The 18,159-nt window shown below is 36.0% G+C and overlaps 2 protein-coding genes across 4 annotated transcripts in view; one reads left to right on the top strand and one right to left on the bottom strand.

The window, feature by feature from the left end:
* rab44 (RAB44, member RAS oncogene family) overlaps positions 1–4,852 on the top strand; it is a 29,116-nt gene extending 24,264 nt beyond the window's left edge. Inside the window, exons 6-11 of the mRNA XM_036569668.1 lie at positions 292–414; positions 513–594; positions 684–798; positions 1,012–1,110; positions 1,301–1,377; positions 2,913–4,852. Coding sequence (XP_036425561.1) covers positions 292–414; positions 513–594; positions 684–798; positions 1,012–1,110; positions 1,301–1,377; positions 2,913–3,000 — 584 coding nt within the window. The 3' untranslated portion in view covers positions 3,001–4,852. The remainder of the gene's footprint in view (positions 1–291; positions 415–512; positions 595–683; positions 799–1,011; positions 1,111–1,300; positions 1,378–2,912) is intronic.
* Positions 3,562–17,711, bottom strand: entpd8 (ectonucleoside triphosphate diphosphohydrolase 8). Of its 3 annotated transcripts, none has more exons than XM_036570933.1 (11): positions 17,630–17,711; positions 13,331–13,393; positions 11,370–11,528; positions 10,642–10,759; positions 10,270–10,420; positions 8,480–8,639; positions 7,162–7,392; positions 6,462–6,728; positions 5,961–6,071; positions 5,602–5,736; positions 3,562–3,812 (listed from the first exon to the last, which is right to left on the bottom strand). In XM_036570933.1, exons 3-11 carry the CDS (start codon positions 11,499–11,501, stop codon positions 3,612–3,614), a joined length of 1,506 nt encoding a protein of 501 aa, XP_036426826.1. In that variant the 5' UTR covers positions 11,502–11,528; positions 13,331–13,393; positions 17,630–17,711; the 3' UTR covers positions 3,562–3,611. The 3 variants fall into 3 exon arrangements, with proteins under 3 accessions (XP_036426826.1, XP_036426827.1, XP_036426825.1); XM_036570934.1 differs by having other exon boundaries at positions 11,370–11,511; positions 17,630–17,666; XM_036570932.1 differs by lacking the exon at positions 17,630–17,711 and having other exon boundaries at positions 13,331–13,553.
* Positions 17,712–18,159: the final 448 nt, after the last annotated feature.

The raw sequence follows: 18,159 nt of genomic DNA, 5'->3' as shown, positions 1-18,159 counted from the left end.
AAACATGTAAGCTGTCCAAAGTTTGCTTCTCCAGTTTCCTCTTGAAGCTAAAAAGTTATGGACGCTTATACCCCGCCAATGAGCATGATGCAAACTATATGCTTAAATCATCACACGAGTTGTGCACCCCTGCCAGGGAGTGTCAGAAATCTGAAGAAGCAAACTTCGGATACCAAACATGTTTTGTCTGATCATCTACATCTGGGATAAGACAAAAATTGTATAAATTTGATTTGCTGCTGAACTATTGCTTTAAGAGTAACATGCTGCAAACTAAATGTTCTTGTGTAGTTCCAGATTTTGGAGTGGCTGTGTATAACGTGGTGATGGTGGGAAACTGCGGTGTGGGGAAGACGTCATTCATTAGACGCTTCCAGAGTGGACTCTTCAGCAAGGATTATGGTTCTACTATTGGTGAGTCTGAGGATTCAGTGTGAGCAACTGATACTTGTGCATAAACTATTATCCAGTACTGACAGGGTTTGTGTATGTGCATGCCTTTATGTATTCAGGTGTTGACACCTTTGTTCAGACCATTACACTGGGCAACAGAACTGTTAAACTGCATATATGGGACACAGCAGGACAGGAGAGGTAAGATATCAACTGACAGACTGTACTTGCTGTTATAGCGAATCTATTAAGTGTTTATGATTATTAATTTATGGAAACATCATTGTTAGGTATCACAGCATCACTAGACAGGTTTTCCACAAGGCCCAGGGGCTTCTGCTGATGTATGACATCACATCCTCTCAGAGTTTCTGTGCAGTGCGTAACTGGATCTCCCAGATTCAGGTTGGTTGATCCATTATCAAAATTAAAAAGAAAAAATTATTGACTATTAATGGTATTATTTTGGGATATGTCATCGATATGGCATGACCATTTAAATGAAGTATGGTGTTTGTGGTCCACCTTTAATATCTTGTGTCATTTCATTTAATTCATTATCACTCAGTATTCATTCCCTCCCTTCTGGCTCCATTAATCAAATGTAATCTTGCACAGGAAAGAGCTCCTGCTGATGTCACCATGATGTTACTTGGCAATAAGAATGACTCTGCAGAGCGAGAAGTCCAGCTCAAGGAAGGGGAGGATCTGTCAAGGGTACAGTAACATCACCATGCCAACTTGAATAGTGGTGATAATGTTCATGTTTATAAAACTAGACTTAAGTTATACTTGTCTACTTATATAGACAGTTACTCTAGTCTATGTAAGAACATTTTTGACTATCAAAAAATAATAAGAAAACAAATTAATTTTGTATAACATTGTGTCATTTTCACCAATGTAGGAGTATAACATTCATTTTATGGAGTGCAGTGCTGCAACTGGTGAGAATGTGTCAGAATCTATGAAGTCTTTAGCTTGGTAAGTGATAAACTACATACAAACTTTTTTCCGCCGTAGCCAAACTTATAAGTGTACTAAGTGTTTATGTATGCATAGTGCTGTGCAGAAGTAAAAAACTCTTAATTTCCCATTAAAACAACCATTATGTACAAGATATTCTTCATTCAGGAGATACTTCAAAGGAGATTAGATATAAGATAATATAGTTGAGTTGAGTTGAGATGTGGAGTAAGGTTTTATGGACTAAAGAATTTAAATTTGTGATTGGATGTGTGGAAAAATATTCCTGCAGATATTATTGAAAAACTGAAATCAAGTCTCTAAAAATGGAAGCCATAATAAAGGCAAAGTGTGGACACTGAAATACTGAAAATTTTGATATTACATTGTCATTAAGTTTTCTGTGTCATTTTCTGTTAAAGATCCCACATCCTACATTTTTCTTGTATTTTATTTTTCCCCCTGAGGTTCTCTTAAGACATTGGCCTGGTTGCATGTACCAAAAACATTCATAATTAATGATTTTTTTACATGACCTTTTTCCTAACTCTTTTTATAATGTGTCTTCAAGACTTAAATATATATATATTTACACCGATCAGGCATAACATTATGACCACCTCCTTGTTTCTACGCTCATTTTCCGTTTTATCAGCTCCACTTATTGTATAGGTGAACTTTGTAGTTCTACAATTACAGACTGTAGTCCATCTGTTTCTCTGCATACTTTGTTAGCCCCCTTTTACCAGTGCTGCTGGAGTTTTTAAACATTGTGTCCACTCACTGTCCACTCTATTAGACACTCCTACCTTGTCAGTCCACCTTGTAGATGTAAAGTCAGAGACAGTAGCTCATCTGCTGCTGCACAGTTTGTGTTGATCATCCTCTAGTCCTTAATCAGTGGTCACAGGACGCTGTTGGCTGGATGTTTTTGGTTGGTGGACTATTCTCAGTCCAGCAGTGACACTGAGGTGTTTAAAAACTCCAGCAGCACTGCTGTGTCTGATCCACTTACACTAGCGCAGCACACACTAACACACCACCACCATGTCAGTGTTACTGCAGTGCTGAGAATGATCCACCACCCAAATAGTACCTGCTCTGTGAGGGTCCATGGGGGTCCTGACCAGATGGACTACAGTCTGTAATTGTAGAACTACAAAGTGCACCTATATAGTAAGTGGAGCTCATAAAATGGACAATGAGCGTAGAAACAAGGAGGTGGTCATAATCTTATGCCTGATCGGTGTATATAAAAATCAGCTCTACTCTGATTGGCCCTGTGTTGTGCCTCAGCTGTATGCTGAATAAGCAGATATAAGCCAATGCCTTGGTTCTCATTACATCACAGAAACAGTGAATTCAAAATGTTTCCTTATATGGACTGCTTGCGCTACATCAAACTATTTTATTTGAAAAAGTGAGGACAATTCAATTTCATATGGGTCCTTTAAATGTATGTTTGGTGCAGGAAAATGAATAACTTGTACTTAAAGACTGTCTCGGACTTCTGTACAGTACTGCATGTATAATAACTGTCTCACTGCCTCCAGGTTACTGGTGAAACAGAATGTGAGGAGAGAGGAGGAACAAGCAATATTACAGCCAAAGCAACCACAGAAGAAGTCAGGTTGCTGTTAAAAGCACACACACACATTTTTGTCCACACACTTAATAAAACTTATGTGCACAAAACCATATTAATATAGCAAATGTTGTAGATTGTTGCTGCATTTCAAAATGTTTATTCACACTATCGATCGTCTTCATTAACTTCTGTAAAGAATTTTCTCATTTAATTGAATTATTTAATCAGCTTCTCTTTACATGCTTTGTGCTACTGCTTTAAACTGAACAAGTAATGTTCAAGTGAAATTCAGTAGCTCCATCATAATAGATTAATACATAACATAGATTACTGAGGTACAACCAGTCTTTGAAATGTTTAAATACAATTTGAACCAGATATACATGTTAAGTTGAATTGCAAAAATACTATTAAAATATTGTTCTGCTGGCTCTTTTGACCCAACACCATATGTACTCAGACCTACATTATCCTACATTTACAGTGAATTGTGTAATGCAGCCTTGGGATCAATTCAGGTCATAAATTAATCTGCAAAACTATATAAATATACCTATCAATTGGAATTATGAGATGAACGTCAGTTCAATACACTGAAATGGAACTGATCCCAACTCTGGTGTCATGTACCCAAAATGTACATTAAAGCACAGAATCACGTGCATTAAGTCTGTGAGTCTGGACTCCATATGCAGAGGACAATTAGAATAAGTAGGCTGAGAAATAGTGCAAAGACAATGAAGAAGATCTCTGCTGCCCACTGACTGTGTTGTACCCCTGTTACCACTAGAGGGCGTTCAGAGGGAATCAGGTTGGTTAAGTTCAGCATATAACCCAGAGTCCAGCCAATGTCATTGTCTGCCACCTGTAATGTGAATATCAACAGTATTTCAGTCAGAGCACAAACATGAAAGAAAAACGGAAAAACCCTACATTGTTTTCCTCTGTTTTACCCCCATAATTTTAAACTAAAGTAGACTATAATAATCAGAGGTGGGTTGTAACTTGTTTCATTACTCATTTTCATGTACTCAAGTAACATTTCATTCTAGCCTAAGTGTTTTTAATTTATTTATCTCTACTTAAGTATATTTGTAGTAATTACTTTTTACTCAGTTACAGTACATTACAGTCATTAACATAGTTACTAATTCCTTTTGTTTAATTTCATTATGCAGTGCTTTGCAATCATTCACACCTCTCACTTTTGATATTTAGCATTTTACTCAAACCAGTAGTGCATTAAAAAGAGAAGTATAGCACCCAATAAATTTGATTTCTTATTATTGCTGTTTCAAAACAAAAAAACAAAAAAAACCTTCTCCAAAATAGTTACTTTACAGAGGAAAGCAAAAACGTTCTGAACTTTCATGGTTTCCATACAACATGAAGCACAGATGCTGTACTCAAATGATGTAGAACAGGGGTTCTTAACCTTTTTTCATGTTGCCTTTTTTATATATTTATTATTAAATATTATTATTAAAATACCCTCAATAACGAGCTCATCCAATAGAAATTCATAATCAACATTAGCCTGTGATCAACGGCCTGTAGGTTGAGCCATTTAGCAGCGCTTGTGTTCAAATTATTTTATCTGCGTTTGATAAGGCATGTCTTCTAAGACCACTTGCGCCCCCCAGGTTCTTGATGTGGTCCCCAGCTTATTTCTCTACATCACCCAGATGTAGAAAACTAACAAATATTGAGATACATGTTTTTTGTTTGTTTGTTTTTTTTGTTGTTGTTTTTTTTGGACAGTGATGTTATGCTTGGGGCCAGAGTAAGATCATCATGGTGCCCCATCTCCACAAAGTCTGTAAACATAACACTGTATGTCACACACCGCATATGCATTGATAATAACATAATTTAAGTAAACAATAAAATACGTTTGGCTGGAAACATGTCTGTTTTCATCTTTAACAAAATATTTAAACTGACCAAACATTGTTACAGCAAATCCCTTGTCAAGATTAGCCACGTATGCTAATGAGAGAACATCAGCTCATTATCTTGCTGATAATGAATGTACACAATCAACGTCAAACAAGATGCCAAAAAAGGTCATTTATTTTGTTTGTGTTTTACTTACATACAGTAGATGTCACTGTCCACCAGATTCAAGGCACCCATAATAATGATGCTCATTGGTTATTTACAGCTAGTTTTATTAGACAAAGACTGACTAGCCTGAACAGATTTTTACCAAATTGAATGATTCAATAAATTTTGTGGTAACTAATAATTTAAATGTTTTGTTTTCTTTGTTTGTTTTCATTTATTTTAGCAACCTTCTGGTACTCTTTGGTTGCCCAGGTCGCCTGTATGGTAGATCCAGCCATGCTTATGCTGGTAGGAACTGGATGTGTTAAGACATGTCGCTGCAGATGTTTGTTATTCAGTACATTCGTAGTTTTTGGGCTACTTTTGTACTTCCACTTGCACAAGATGTTTTTAGAAAAGTGACTTTTAACTGAGTCATCATTTCACTGAAGCAACCTTTACTTAAGGATAGGTTTAGGTCACTTTACTCATCTCTGGTAACAATAAAAGCCAAATGTGTACCAAATACATATACATTTTACAGATATAAGTGCCTACAATATATTGCATTATTAAATTCTAAAGTGGATTCATGTTGCCTTCCTCACCTGTTTCACAAAGTAGATTTGGTCCCAAGTGGCATTGAACTTATATCCTTCGAGAAGAATAGTCATAATATACTGAGCTGAAGCACAGTAATCCCGAAGATACTTCTCTTTCACCTTTGGATATTGTGACAGAAGCTGAGAAAAGATAAAAGCCATCAACAAATGATCATAAACTGCACCATAAACATTTAAAAACAAAATAATTGGCAGTTGCTATGAGTGCTAATTTAGGTAGCCTAAAAATGACTGCTTGTCCATGGGGGTTGGATCATGACACTTGTTTGTGACACATAACCGCCAGGTTAGAGAGTGTGATCATTAAGACTGAATGCAGTATGTGCAGACATATGATGACTCACAGTGTCCCAGGATTTGCTGCAGAAGGAGTCAACTGTGGAAAGGACCTGAGGCAACGGGGTCCTCGGAGCGAGACCAAGGAAGTCAAAGGTGTAGAAGTATGCAGAAAAAGCCTGAGATGAACATGGAACTAGTATTTTAATGTACACGAAAATACAAAAGCCTTATTATACAGTAAAGTGCAAAAGTTTGGGCCCCACTGGTCAAATTGACATATTCTGTTGGTTTTATTATTGCAAGTTCAGTTAACACATTTGCTACAGGAACTATGGCCATATGGTTAAATTCAAGAAATAGTTTGTTCCCTGTAGAGGATATGTTAACTGGACAAATCAACAAACCATGTAACCAGGGCTGCCCAAACTTTTGCATAAGATTGTATATCTGATATTGCTATATCTATATGCCTGTGGTGTAACGTCTGCAGAAGTATAAATGTAAAGTTAAATTTAGTCTAATTTAGTATAATAGAATGACAGTTCTTTTGATTTTGTGACACTCACAAAAAATTCTCCACTGACGGGTGGCTGGTAGACCCCGTTAAAGCCACAGTCTGGAAAAAGCGCACAGTTACTCAGGTTTACCAAACTGTTCATCAGTGACCAACACTGCTGAGAATCACCGCTCCCCAAGAAAGTGACCTTTAATGTGGGGTCAAAAGGCACTGGCTTGTCGACACAAGGAGAGTCGTAAAGGTCACCCAGAGCCACCGTCAGATTGTAACCACTGTGATAGCATGGGTGGATGACCGTAGTTAAGGAGCCAGTAGTCTAGAAGGAATAAAGAATAACAGGCTTTGGAAAGGCAAAGACATTTACAGTGGATTTTTTATGCAACTGATTAGCCTTTGTTATAAAGCTCATGTAATTGATAATCTTCTAATTTTATAAACCTCAAGCAAATCAGGACAACCCATTAATCAACCTTCCAAAGGCCATCTAGGAAAGCCAACCACGTAAAAGCAGAGTACCACTCATAAACATCATTAATGGTCCTATCATGAGATGTTAACAGCAGGCAGGATATTATGATCTGATAAAAAGTACATCATGCACTGTATGGAACAAAGTTTACATCAGGGCAAAAACATTGTAATTACAGATTACTACATAATTACAGTCACTATGTATTTATTATCTTTACGCTTCCTTTCTGGCATCTTCTTCACTTTCTCTTTGCAGCATCAGAAGTCTGAGCACTAACCTTCTGCAGGTGCGCCTGGATCCTCTTCAGGGCCTGGTCTTTGCCATAGCAGAGGTAACTGTGTGTGTACAGCTCGTACCTGAAGCCATAGAGCTGGAGGTCAATTGCAGAATTTGGGTCTTTAACTGGATCTTTGGGTGTGAAGGAAATCTGAGTGGAGGCGCCACCCAAATCCATAGCTCCTAGAATCCTCCCAGCTTTAGGGTGAATCCATTTACCATCAAATGTATACTGTTTGGGAAAGAAATCAGGGTTTGGAATATTGGAATTACAATTATTAAAAGAAGGGATTTGACCTTCTAGGGAGAAAATACGAGATGTCTGCTCACTTGACTTTCTTTCGACTGGACATTAAATTGATTGTTCAACATCTCTGTATAACGCAGTTGTTGAGATGTAAACAAAGCCATTTGGTCTAGTTTGATGTATAATGGTGCATTGTAGAGACACTTGCTGACTCGAATGTCTTTTTCAGAGGCGGTAAAAGGAACCTGTCGACCAGTGAACCTACAGTCAGATGCAAAAGTTTGTGCACTCCAGTCAAAAATTACATATATTGTTGATTTTCTAAGTAAAAAAAAAGATCCTCTATAGAAAACAAACATATGCATGTTCCAATGTACAATTACTGCGTATTTGTTAGACTTAACATACAGGAAAAACAATAAAACACATAATTTCGCATATGCAAAAGTTATGGTGCATAATTTGTTCAATTTTTTCTAATATGTTAGATTTAGCTAATAAGTAGAAATTGTGCAATGAAATTTGTAGAAAAATGCCATATTTAAGTTCCCTGTAGAGAATGAGTTAACTTATATTTACCTTGAAAAGCAACAAAATGTAATCTGAGCAAGGGTGTTCAAATTTTTGCACACGACTGTACAGTTTTAATATACAATATTTATAATGGTAGATTTTGTGCAAGCATAAAATCTTAAAACTATTGTAAAACAATCTCTTTGTAACTGTTTCATGAAATAAATTCATGCGATGTAGCTTTTAAGTGCAAGCAAGCAAGCAAGCAAAGCAAATGCTTGTTTGCTTGCTTGCTTAAGTGCTTTTGACAGCTGATTCCTGTCACCACCACGGTAAACAGATTCTATCAGAATCTAGAATGACGCAGTGGAACTGCCCTTTAAGTGAGTGGAGTGGAGATCATGCCAGTGTCATGATGGCTAAATATCAAATATTGATATTCCAGCCGTTTTAATATTAGATTCTTAATTCACAAAAATATAATGATCCAACCATCAATGGTACAGAGTCATACTCAGAAAACAATGTCAGATTTTTATGTCTTTAAAGCAGAGCTGACCTTAATGAAACCTTCCAAAAGATAGTTGATGGTGATCCAACCGTAAGCTCCCTCCTCCATGCCACTGATTATTCTGGCCCCACGAAAGTCAAAGGGATAACTCTGTAAAGTCTTGGCCACCTCTGCAAGTATTATGTCTGCTTGAGTTTGGTTTTGTAAACTGTGGAACAAAGTGTTTTAAAAAGGTGATTAGTTAAGACTTCTTTTGTACAGTAGTACAGTAGTTAAGTAGGTTTAACTGACGTTAATGTGAGTTTACTGTGCATAAGACAAACACAAAGCACTTCATAAAAGACTGTTTATGTTTTTCATGACAGTGTAGGCTGTTTATTACCATAATGAAAAAAAAGAAATTCTGCATGAGGTGAACTAGAGTATGTCAGTGGAGAATTGCTCAAATAAAAGTTCAATTCTAGTCACAGAAGGAGTTTCAAGTAAAAAGTGTTGATCAAATGGTTAAACAGTCCAGGAGTCTGTCTTCTTTCTGTGAGAAGGCCATTCTGACTGAAATGGTATGTTGTTTTTAGCATGAAAATTCAATAAAGGGTTTTTACAGTGAGTAAGTGCTGCACCTTTTTGCTACTATGTAAATATTCCAGTATTCTCGTTTTTACAATTTACACTTGCGAGTAAGCACTGTATTTTAACTCATTTTAGGCCAAAAAACACTGAGAAGTCCAACCCCTTCATGCTGAAGTTGTGATGCAGAAAATGTGACAGGCTGAAATATTTCATACAAAACTGGCTACCACGCTTCCTGTTATCAAGCTGCTACTATATAATATCAGTTTATAATAGTACACTACATAAAAAATGAATAAAAACAAACAAAAAAAACAATTTACTTTGTGTATTTAGCATGACGGTGAGGATATGTTATGCTTAGGGTGTGTCCCTGTTAAGAAAACAAGAAGACTTACATGATGCCATTTATTCCTTATCATATCAGTAATTGTGAAAGTACATTATGTTCAAGGCTAAATAAGTAGGTGTGACCAGGTGGAAAGCTAAAGTCAAGGGCACAAACAAATTCTTCTCAAAATTAATATTTTTTATATTCAATTAATATATTTTGTCTTAATGCACAGATATACATCTAAGCATGCCAAAGGTTACAACCTGTATTGTTGACAAAAATAATACATAAAACATACCTTTTCCACTAGCAATACAATTTTTCATACACCATGTTAATGATGACCTTTGAAAGATCGAAAGATTGAAAAACACGTTTTTCTGCATCAGATGGTGCGGACTCAAGTGACGCTCTGTTTGTGGAATGACTTCTAATCAGTTGTCACAACAGACAGTGCTATGAAATGAAATGATATGCACCATCATTTCATCAGTTATTGCTGGTTGATATTAATGGGGGCCTTTCAGACACAAGATCACTTGCCACTCTGCCCTGAAAATGTAGTGGATAAGCCATATACATCTGTATGAAATGACTCTAAATATAGCAAAAAAAAGGTATTTCCATTTGGATGAATTAATAACAGCAGCCGTTAGTCAATTAGGTATGTTGGTTTAACCTTAAATTAGCACTCAATAATAAATAACAGTTAAAAGCTAAAAGTCAGTATGTGACAGTCCTGCCAAATGTATGACACAGCCTTGCTTTTGAGCCAATGTATAAAAATATGACTAATGCTTTGAGTTTATATTGACACATCCCCCAGCGGCACAACAAACGAGTGTTCATGAGGAAAATATCTGCTGTCATAAACAACAATGTCAATAGCATCATAACAATGGCAGAGTTGAAAGGAGGACAGAAACTCACTCACCTTAGGAGCCGCATGCCTGCTGTTGCCCCCAGGTACACAGGGGTTGTACGTCGCTGACTGTCTGGTACTGCAGCCAAAGCAACATCTAAGCATTCTCTTAGGCTCTGTCCAGCACCAGGAGGATTTGTGACATAACTGGATATACCATCACCTAATGACAAAGAATCACATTCATCTCAGCAGCCTCAGAAAAAAAAGATACAGCTATTAAAACTACTCTACTGTAAGCACTTATCTTTCCATCAAACAAAAAGCAATGTATTTGTCCATACCACCATCAGATAATCACACACATTCTACCAATACACATAAAATGCACTAGTACCTACAAAGAGGGTCCCACAAAAGCACTTTTCTGATGCAATACCCCACCTTTCACATCGCAAGTCAGTTTCTGAGAAACCACTCCAGTGTTGTTTTCCTTATTCCCGGACCACTGGTAGAGGAAGAGGGAGGTGTGTGTGGAACCGGCATCAAAGACCATACCGTACTGAGGAAGTTGGACAAAGACAAATAATCCATCCATTTTCCAAACGCTGGACATTTATAATGGCTACTCAGACCTTCCTGACCTGCTTACATGTTGCAGATTAACAGTAGATTAGCGTAACACACTGATTCTCTCAACAGGCCTTCTGTATAATATATCAAGCATGTTTTAAGGTTTTAAGCACATTTGTTTGTTTAACAGTTACGGTTACAGATATCAAGTTCTAGCTGGAAAATATTGTTGTTGGACACAACACAATGGCGAACTGCCAGTATATCTTGATCTTTATTGTGCTTTTTACTTTTTTGCCACAGGATATTTGCCAAAACCAGTGAGTAACAGTGAGGTCATTCAGTCACGCATTATTAAAACAATAAATCATCTACATCAGCTCTCCCTTTTACATGAAATACTGCAATCAGGTTTTACCCGATAAAACCCAGCAGGTGTAGACAGACTATCAGAACACAGTCACTTATTGAAGTGAGTGTGGTCCAACCTATGTGAATCAGAAAGTGACTACACATCTAGGTCATTTCTAGTGGTTATTTAATTCTTGTCAATTTTTAAGTGCAAAAGGAAATGAATGGTGTTTGTTGAGTAAAAGCACCTGCGTTAAGTATGGCGGGTCCACAGTCTGATGTTTAACCAGAGAGAGGATCAGAGCGATGATGGTCATACCTGCCACAGTTACCAGCGCAATGGCGAATAGCAAAGGCTTCACATGTAGTTTGCCCATCATTGTAATAGCACTATACACACAAGAAAACTGTAACAAAATTAAAAAAGAAACACAAAATATCACAAACTGTATCACAAACAGTCAGAGACCACCCTTCATTTATTTATATCGGGTCAAGTACAAGTTATTCTTTTTTCAGCATCAGGAAAAAAGCAGAGAACAAGTGTTTAATAGAAAATTACACAGATGCCTCAACAACAAAACATATTTTTTTCAGAATTTATTATAGATCTCATTCTTTTTAGTTACTTGCTTTCAGTTTTTCAAAGAAATCTGCAGATATATTTTTTCACACGTCCAAAGTTCAGGAGTAGAAATTGGTTTAGCATTTTCTGTTTCTCACAATCCAAGTAATCCCAAACACATTCAGTCATGTTGAGATCTGGGCTCAGGGGTGACCAGTCCATTGTTCTGAGAACATGAGCAGCTTCTTTGTTCAATTTTTGTGTTTTCTTTTCTGAGTAACAGCTTCTTCACAATTAAATATCCTTTCAGATCCATAGTGTTAAATTGTCTTCTCACAGTGGAAAGATGAACAGAAAGACTTTTATTTTTATTATTATTTTTTAAGAGTGGAGCTTGATTTTAACCTTTTTCTCAAAGATGGAAGCTTGTTTATCTCATAGTGACAGTTTTGGTGGTCTATCAGGTCTTGTACAGTTAAGTTCTAATGTGTCTATATTTTAAAATCATATTTTTAACACAAGCTTTGGAAACTCCTGCTTCCTCACTTATTTTGACTTTCCTCTTAATTATGCAAGGGGATTATTTTATTTCTAATCTCCTCAGAAATAACTTCTGGAAAAGGAATAATTTGTGTTTAATATCTTAACTGGACATTAAATGAAAGGGCGGTCTCTGACTTTAGCACAAAATTTGACAGCTAATAAAATAATTTAGGTTAATAATAGTTTTTGTTCATGTATCAGTCACACTTTGGATAGTCCCCTATAGATGATCTACAGACATTAAATAATTAACAAATTATCTGATGATGTACAGCTGATTATCAACAGCATTAGGATCTGGGCCAGTTTTAGGATCAGGTTTAGATTTTGGGTTAAAGTTAAGGTTAAATTCAGTTTAGGTTTAGGATTAGTGTAATAGAATCTGTTACATTCAACTGAAAGTTTGTCTTTAGACAAGACAAGTTTATCTAGCATTTTCATACACTGCAGTCATTCAACATGCTTTACAAATGAGAAAATACGAAGACATTAAAATTTAAAAAATGCTTAAACCCATAGATTTCAAAAGGGAATAAATTAATCATTAAATAGAAAATCAAATTAAAAATGTAAAATAAAAAATAGATATTCAGTTGAAAGGCAGTTTACTACAAAGAGAGCATCAGCAGTAGATTAATCAAAACAAAGTGCTGCTGTCTTAGCAAGATTTACAGTATCAACACATAAAGATATGCAGATACAAAGAGTTTTATTTCCATAAACATACTGGACATAATGGCAAAATTCAAAGAGAAACAGAATAATGCAGATTAAGATGTGTAGTAGGAATTACAGAATTGTTATGATGTCTCTATTTATAAAATATCAGGATTTAAAGGCATTCGAAAACTCATACATATGTTGCAGTACGTAGTCCTGTTTCATAGTTGCTGATTTCGGATGAACAATTTGTACTTTTTCTAATGTTACATTACAACAATGATCAATTTACTATGTGGTTTAACGATTAACTCTGACATATTTACAGTGAGTCAACTATTAACTCCCAGTTCCCACAGACCTTTGCTTGTTACACGCTGATAAGACGCAGAATGGCACGACAGAGATGGACCAGAGAGAAAACATGAGAGCCTCACTCACCCTGCGTGGTTGTGTGGTTCTGTCTGACTGAGCTCAGTCCGCTCACACACAGATGCCTGTGCACTGTGGAGAGGAAGCACAACACACTTATCACATCTGAACTTCAAACACGTCCTCTGGAAACTGAACACACTCTCTCGCACGCTCTCCTTGTCTTCAACCCATTTCCCGGTCTCTTCTCAACCAACCACACACATACTCACGCATACCCACACGCCCTGCTGGGTTATTACAGAATGAGTATTCTTATCTCTGTTGCATTCTGTAAGCCATTCATTTCAGGGAAAAAGTGTTTAATCAGAAATACAGGGCATTATACATTGTGTTGCAAAGGAAAAGACTATTTTAAATTTTAAAACATTAAAATTTGTGATTTGGAAAAAAAAGGATTTAAAGAACATATGAAATGCAGTTAAAGGGATGTAGTTGAGCACAAATGGACAGATAACATAACGCTAACAAAAAATTTTCATCTTTGCTTCTGTTCTTTATTTAAACTTCATAAACCACTGGTCAAATGTCTGATGCAACTTGGTGTAAAACCTTTGAGCTATTTAATGTTGTGCACAGCTGATATAAACCTAAAACACAAAAATCACAATTTAGTATACAGGCAGAAAATGTTATTTTAAATTACTGTTACTATTATTATTACCGTTACTGTTTTATTACTATTACTTTTTGCATTTATCTTACTGTTACTACTACTGTTACTGTTATTATTCCTATTACATGTAGTACAACCCTGTTTCCAAAAAAGTTGGGACACTGCGCAAAATGTAAATAAAATTAGAATGCAATGATGTTAATTATAAACAATATATATAAACACTATATTTAATTCAAAATAATACAAAGATGACATACCAAATGTTGATTTGTTGAAAAATATATGTCTATTCTGAATTTGATGTCAGCAACACATTTTTAAAAAGCTGGGACAGGGACAAGTTTACCATTGTGTTGCAACATCTCTTCTTCTACAAAAACTCCAATTGCTGTAGTTTTGAAAGTCTTCCTGTGTTCCTGTTCAGCTGCTCAACAGTTCAGAGTCTCCTTTGTCGTATTTTTTGTAATGTGCCAAATGTTTTCAATGGATGACAGGTATTTTACTGTACAGCCATGCTGTTGTAATATGTAATAAATGTGGTTTGGCATTGTCTTGCTGAAAAGAAGCAAGGACTTCCCTGAAAAAGACGTCATCTCGATGGCAGCATATGTTGCTCCAAAATCTGTATATATTGTTTAGCATTAATGGTACCTTCACAGATGTGCAAGTCACCCATGCCATGTGCACTAACGCACCCCTGGATGGTCTTTAGCCTTAAGGTAGCGGCATTCATAATTTCCAAACAGAATTTTAAATTTTGATTGGTTGGACTACAGACACGGTTCCACTTTGCTTCAGTCCATCTTAAATGAGCTTGGGCCCAGAGAATGCGGTGGCGCTTCTGGATCCTGTTTATATATGTTTTCTTCTTTGCATGGTAGTTGGAGTTTTAACTTGCAGCGACAAACTGTGTTCAGAGACAATGTTTTTCAGAAGTGCCTCTGAGCCCATGCAGTGATTCCACTGCAGAATCATGTCTGTTTTTAATGCAGTGCCACCTGAGGGCCCGAAGATCTCGGCCAGCCAGTATTTGTTTTCAGCCTTATTACAGACAGAGATTTCTCAGGATTCTCGGTATCTTTTAATGTTATTATGTACCATAGATGATGAAATCCTTTGCTATTTTATGTTGAGAAATGTTATTCTTGAATTGTTGCACTATTTACCCATGTACTCTTTCACAGAGTGGTGAACCCCTCTCCATCTTTACTTCTGAAAGACTCTCTGGGATGCTCTTATTATACCCAATCATGCTAAGTGACCTGTTGCCAATTAACCACTGGCATCAAATTCAAAATTTAGCATTTAGTTTTCAAAAAACAATAAAAAAAACTATAACATTTGATATGTTTGTTTGATGTTTGCATTGATGTAAAATATTACTTTACTTCATCTAAACAAAAAAATTGCTTTGCATTCTCTATTCAAAGTATTCATTTACACTGAATAAAACCAGCTAAACTGTTTGTAACCACATTAAAGTTTTGGGGGTTTTTACGTTGAACTGACAAACCATTTTTCCTGTGTTTATATCCTGCCCGTGCCAACATACAGCTTTAGTTAGGTATTTGTACTAAAGACCTTGACTCATGGGAAGAAGTGACACCTCTGAAAGTTCAGCACATGGTTATCCTATGTTTTTTTCTTTGTTTTTATTTTCCTTTCAATAGCTAAAATTAGGTTTGATAACTCAGCAATTAATGTCTGAAGGTCACTGAGACAATTTCCCACGTGAACATTTTGAGAAAAATCAACATAGTGTTTCACAGCTCTAGAACACAGAATCCTTTCTCACTTTTTCATGAACATTTCCATCATTCTGTGTTTTATCTTAAAAGAGTACGTTAACCTGACTGCCTTTCTATTTACACTATATTGAACTTTACATTAAACATTGACAGAATGTAACACACTGATTTCTGTTCTGTTAATTTACTGCAAAAAAGAACCCACAAACAGCATGCCCAAAAACTCAAACCCAAAAACAATATTTTGTGATGGTTTATAAATGTATGGTTTATAAGAGTATTACTACTGCACACTGTTTGAATACAGTTGAAGTAAAATGAACTAAACAGAAATCATGTCTGGATTTTAAAGATGTAGTAATGCTAGTTGGTGCGAGTTGTTTCAGATAGTTTTAAAGTGGTATGTTTTGTGCATTTATGAAAGGATTAAACATGAAAGGTAACATTTTAAACCCAAAACACAATATTTAGATGTTTTGCAGTCCTTATTTTTTCTCTTCCAGATGGCTGTGATCATTTTAAACAACCGAACAATATAAATTAAACTTAGCAATTAAATATATTCTACAAACCTTTTTACAGTCATCAAACAAAAAAGACAAGTAGTAGCCCTCATAGTAAAACAAAGTTTACATAACAGAAACATATAATAGTCTAAAAGAACATTTGTGAGCATATTTATTTGTTTATTATTTGATTCTGACATTTATAATTCTCTTAGACAAACCCGGTACTTAGATTCTTCAGAAAGATATTATTCAGAAAGCTAAGCAGTGAGTCACTCTGTTTTGCCACTGAGCACGTAAGAGAATATGCCGAGCTTGTAGAAGTGTGCAAAAAAAACAGTTTTATTCAAGTTTGGGGCTTTAATGCAGATCTGTTTAACAGTCACAAAGGAAGTTTATCCATTAAACAGATCAGATTTTAGCATTTACCCACTTCACAGACAACAGAAATTCTGTTATTCTTTCTACATGCTAGAGGACATGTTAACAATATTTCTATAGTGATAGCTTTGCTCTGGAACACCTGTGCACGACAATCTCATATGTCCTTTCATTTCAGCATCATGATTAAGATTCCACAAAAGCTTTTCTTCCGTCTGTACACCTCCCACACAAAGAAAACTGTAATTTCTCTCCGTCATGCTCAATTATAAATTAACGTGAAAAAAGAGGGGATGGTGCAAAACGTATCATAAATCAGATTAAATTTCCCATATAAATACCCACTAAAACCCAACTGGTGTTCTGCTTCACACAATTACACCTTACACTGCAAAGCAAACACACATAATACATGTAGACCTCTCACAGGACTAATCCTAACACTTATACTATAACCAAACATCCAAACTACAGCCAGACATCAAAACAACCATAACCAAATACTCAAACAACCATAACCAAGGACAAACATCAAAACAACCATAAACAAACACCCAAAAAATCACTCCTAAAGTCCTCCTAACTCCTAACACCTAAAGAATCATAACAAAACACTCAAACTATAACCAAACGCCTAAACAACCATAACCAAATTCCCAAACAACCATAACCAAAGACAAAACAACCATAAACAAACACCCAAACAACATAACAAACACTTAAACAATGACAACCACTCAACCATAACCAAACACTCGAACAACATTAACCAAACATCTAAACAACCATAACCAAACATCTAAACAACCCATAACTAAACATCTAAACCAACATAACGCCATATTTTAGTATTAAATTATAAATTATTAAATTATTCATAATATTATTGTTGTTGTTGATGTTTTCTTCATTAGTTTACTATCTACGTTCAACACTACAAGGTTAGTCATATGCAAAAGTGAATACATCTTCCATCCTTTACAGAGAACTCTTTATTTTAGTGCACAATTTGTATTTATTTGCTGAGTTTAAAATATTTTTAGTTTTTAATCACCTCAGTGTCACTGCTGGACTGAGAATAGTCCACCAACCAAAAACATCCAGCCAACAGCGTCCTGTGACCAACGATGAAGGGCTAGAGGAAGACTAACACAAACTGTGCACAACAGATGAGCTACTGTCTCTGACTTTACATCTACAAGGTGGCCCAACAAGGTAGGAGTGTGTAACAGAGTGGACAGTGAGTGGACACAGTGTTTAAAAACTCCAGCAGCACTGCTGTGTTTGATCCACTTGTACCAGCGCAACACACACTAACACACCACCACCACGTCAGTGTCACTACTGTGCTAAGAATGAGGCTTTAGTCAAAAAAAATGAAGTGCATTTGACGGTAACCACTGGTTCTTGTAGAATTGAAGAAGCATAGCATGCCACACACACACACACACACACACACAGGTAAGGTTTTTCAGTCTTATGCTCTTATGAGGACATTCTGTACCAAACCAGTTAAAATGTGGTTTTCAGTTACCCACCTTTCCCTTTGCTCTAAAGAGATGCTGGAAATATATTTAAAAATAT

Source organism: Colossoma macropomum, unplaced genomic scaffold (genome assembly GCF_904425465.1).
Source record: "Colossoma macropomum unplaced genomic scaffold, Colossoma_macropomum, whole genome shotgun sequence".
NCBI classification, from domain to species: Eukaryota; Metazoa; Chordata; class Actinopteri; order Characiformes; family Serrasalmidae; genus Colossoma; species Colossoma macropomum.
The sequence above is the reverse complement of the archived record's forward strand: the minus strand, read 5'-3'. Positions and strand labels throughout refer to the sequence as shown.